This window comes from Gossypium raimondii, chromosome 2, assembly GCF_025698545.1.
Source record: "Gossypium raimondii isolate GPD5lz chromosome 2, ASM2569854v1, whole genome shotgun sequence".
Classification (NCBI taxonomy): Eukaryota; Viridiplantae; Streptophyta; class Magnoliopsida; order Malvales; family Malvaceae; genus Gossypium; species Gossypium raimondii.
In genome coordinates, this window is record NC_068566.1 from 38581053 (window position 1) to 38583406 (window position 2354).

General features: G+C 34.2%; 1 protein-coding gene across 1 annotated transcript; it reads right to left on the reverse strand.

Annotated features, from left to right (window-relative positions):
* Window positions 1-1413: 1413 nt before the first annotated feature.
* LOC128034332 (uncharacterized mitochondrial protein AtMg00810-like) lies at window positions 1414-1872 on the reverse strand. The gene has a single exon (XM_052622965.1). It carries the CDS (start codon window positions 1870-1872, stop codon window positions 1414-1416), a length of 459 nt encoding a protein of 152 aa, XP_052478925.1.
* Window positions 1873-2354: the final 482 nt, after the last annotated feature.

The window sequence follows — 2354 nt, forward strand, 5'->3', positions numbered from 1 at the left end:
TAAATGGATGTCCATAACCCCCTAAATTTATCCTATTTTAACCTTTAAAAAATGAATGTCCATAATTCCTAAACTCATTATCTTGTATCCCCTAAATCATTTATAGGGTACCTTAAAGTTGGTCTTTAATGCTTTGTAACTTATGGTTTTTAAAGCCCTATAAATAGAGGACATGTACAAGCTTATTGGATGCCAATGTGAAAGTTGAATCATCCTTTCATCTTCTGTTCTCCTCTCTTGTTCATTCTATATTTCTTTTAAGTTTTATAACAAATTTATAAAAATTCCCCTTTTCTAGGCTAAAGTAAACAAGACCCTCACTAAAGCTCGCCCTTATATCTAATTGAGTTTTTAGTGATGGAAAAAAATTTACTTGGTCCTTTTTGTTAACGGAAACTCTCGCTTTAATCGTTAATGGTTGACGAGGTTATTGATAAAAACCACTAGAATTTGACACATGGCATGACATGTGGATGTATGCTAATATGACATGTCATGTTAGAAAATTTTTAAAAATAAATTAAAGTGCACATTTATGATGAACTTGGACAATCATTTGTTCATTTTCATTACAATTACAAAAAAAATATATTTAAAAATATAAAAATATTAAAAAATTCAAATAGTAAATAATTATAAAATAATAAAAATAGCACATCAAAGAGGAACTGAACAACCATACATTCAAAATGATGAGAAGTGAAGAATATGAGTGAGTCATCAGATATTTCGACAAAGATGGAGATGGGAAAATTTCAGCTTCTGAGTTAAGCTATAGATTAGGCCAAATGGGTGGAAAGTTGTTGTTTAATGAAGCCGAAGTTGCAGTGGAAGCATTGGATTCCAACGGCGATGGTTTATTGGATTTGGAAGACCTTATTAAGTTACAGGAAGAAGATGATTAATAAACATGCCAAGAGAAAATATTTGCTAAAGCATTGTATTGCTGAAAAACCTGTTCTTTACAATTATGGTGAATGTAAATATATAATATTATAAATTTTTCCTTTGTAACAGAATAGAGAATAGAGGCAAAGACTTGTGACGTGGTGTATCACACAACTAATAGGCTTGCAACGTGGCTGTGATATACAGCTAATATTTGCTATATTTTCTGTCTTTTTTCTTTGTTAAGCAGAGTGGTAGCATCATCATAAGAGATTACACACAGTTTCTCTCATGATTCTTGAAATGCCTTGGTCAGGAGAGGTTTAGTGAAGACATCAGAAGCTTGATGTTTTGCTAGAACATATCCAACATGAATTTGATTGTTGAGAACCTTTTTGCAAAAAAAGTGAAGATCTAAATCAACATATTTTGTTTTCGAATGTAGTACAGGGTTGGCAGCCATGGCAACAGTGCTTGAATTGTCACACCAAATTTTGGGTGGTTCAATTAAGTTGATTTGGAAATCTAATAACAGGGACTGTAACCATATATAATTTCTGAGGCCGTATCAGCAAGACTTCTATATTTTACTTCTACAGTCGATCTAGAGATAGACTTTTGTTTCTTGGAACTCCATGAGATGATGTTGGGTCTTAGAAGAACACAGTGACTCGATGTTGATCTTCGATCATCAACATCGCTTCCCCAGTCGGTATCGGTGCATGCTATGAGGTTCATCATTTTACCAGAAGTGAACATCAATCCATAATCTAAAGTACCTCTTAAGTAGCGAAGAATTCGCTTAACAACAACCCAGTGAGAATCTATAAGATTTTGCATATATTGAGCAACCTTGTTGATACTATATGATATGTTTGGCCTTGTGTGGTAGAGATATTGCAGTGGCCCTACTATGCTTCTATAGTGTTGAGGATCGCTAAGAGCATTACCATCATCTTTAGCTAGTTTCTTGCCGAATGCCATTGGTGTTGTTGTAGGTTAACAATTCATCATGTTAGTTTGAGCAAGCAAGTCCAAAGTGCATTTCTTTTGATTGATGAAGAAACCATTACCAATAGGTTGAACTTCGATTCCCAAAAAATACTCAGGACTACCTAGATCCTTCAAAGAAAATTGTTTATGAAGTTGATCAACTGTATTTTTTATTGTCCTATGTGAGCTTCCCGTTAGCAGTATATCGTCAACATACACAATCATGTAGGTAATATTTCCCCCATCTTTAAGAATAAATAGTGAGGGGTCTACTTTCGAAGGAGTGAAACCAATGGTAAGCAGAAATTGTTGTAGTTTGTAAAGCCAGTTTCTTGGTGCTTGACGCAAGCCATATATGGCTTTATGAAGTTTGCAAACTAGAGCCTTGCCGTCATCATGATATTGCTCAAAACCAGGAGGTTGAGTCATATAGATATCTTCAGATAAATCTCCCTTTTGGAATGCGTTGTTGA

Excerpts from the sequence above, each read along its gene's own strand:
- LOC128034332 (XM_052622965.1), bottom strand. The coding sequence starts at position 1,872 with ATGGCATTCGGCAAGAAACTAGCTAAAGATGATGGTAATGCTCTTAGC.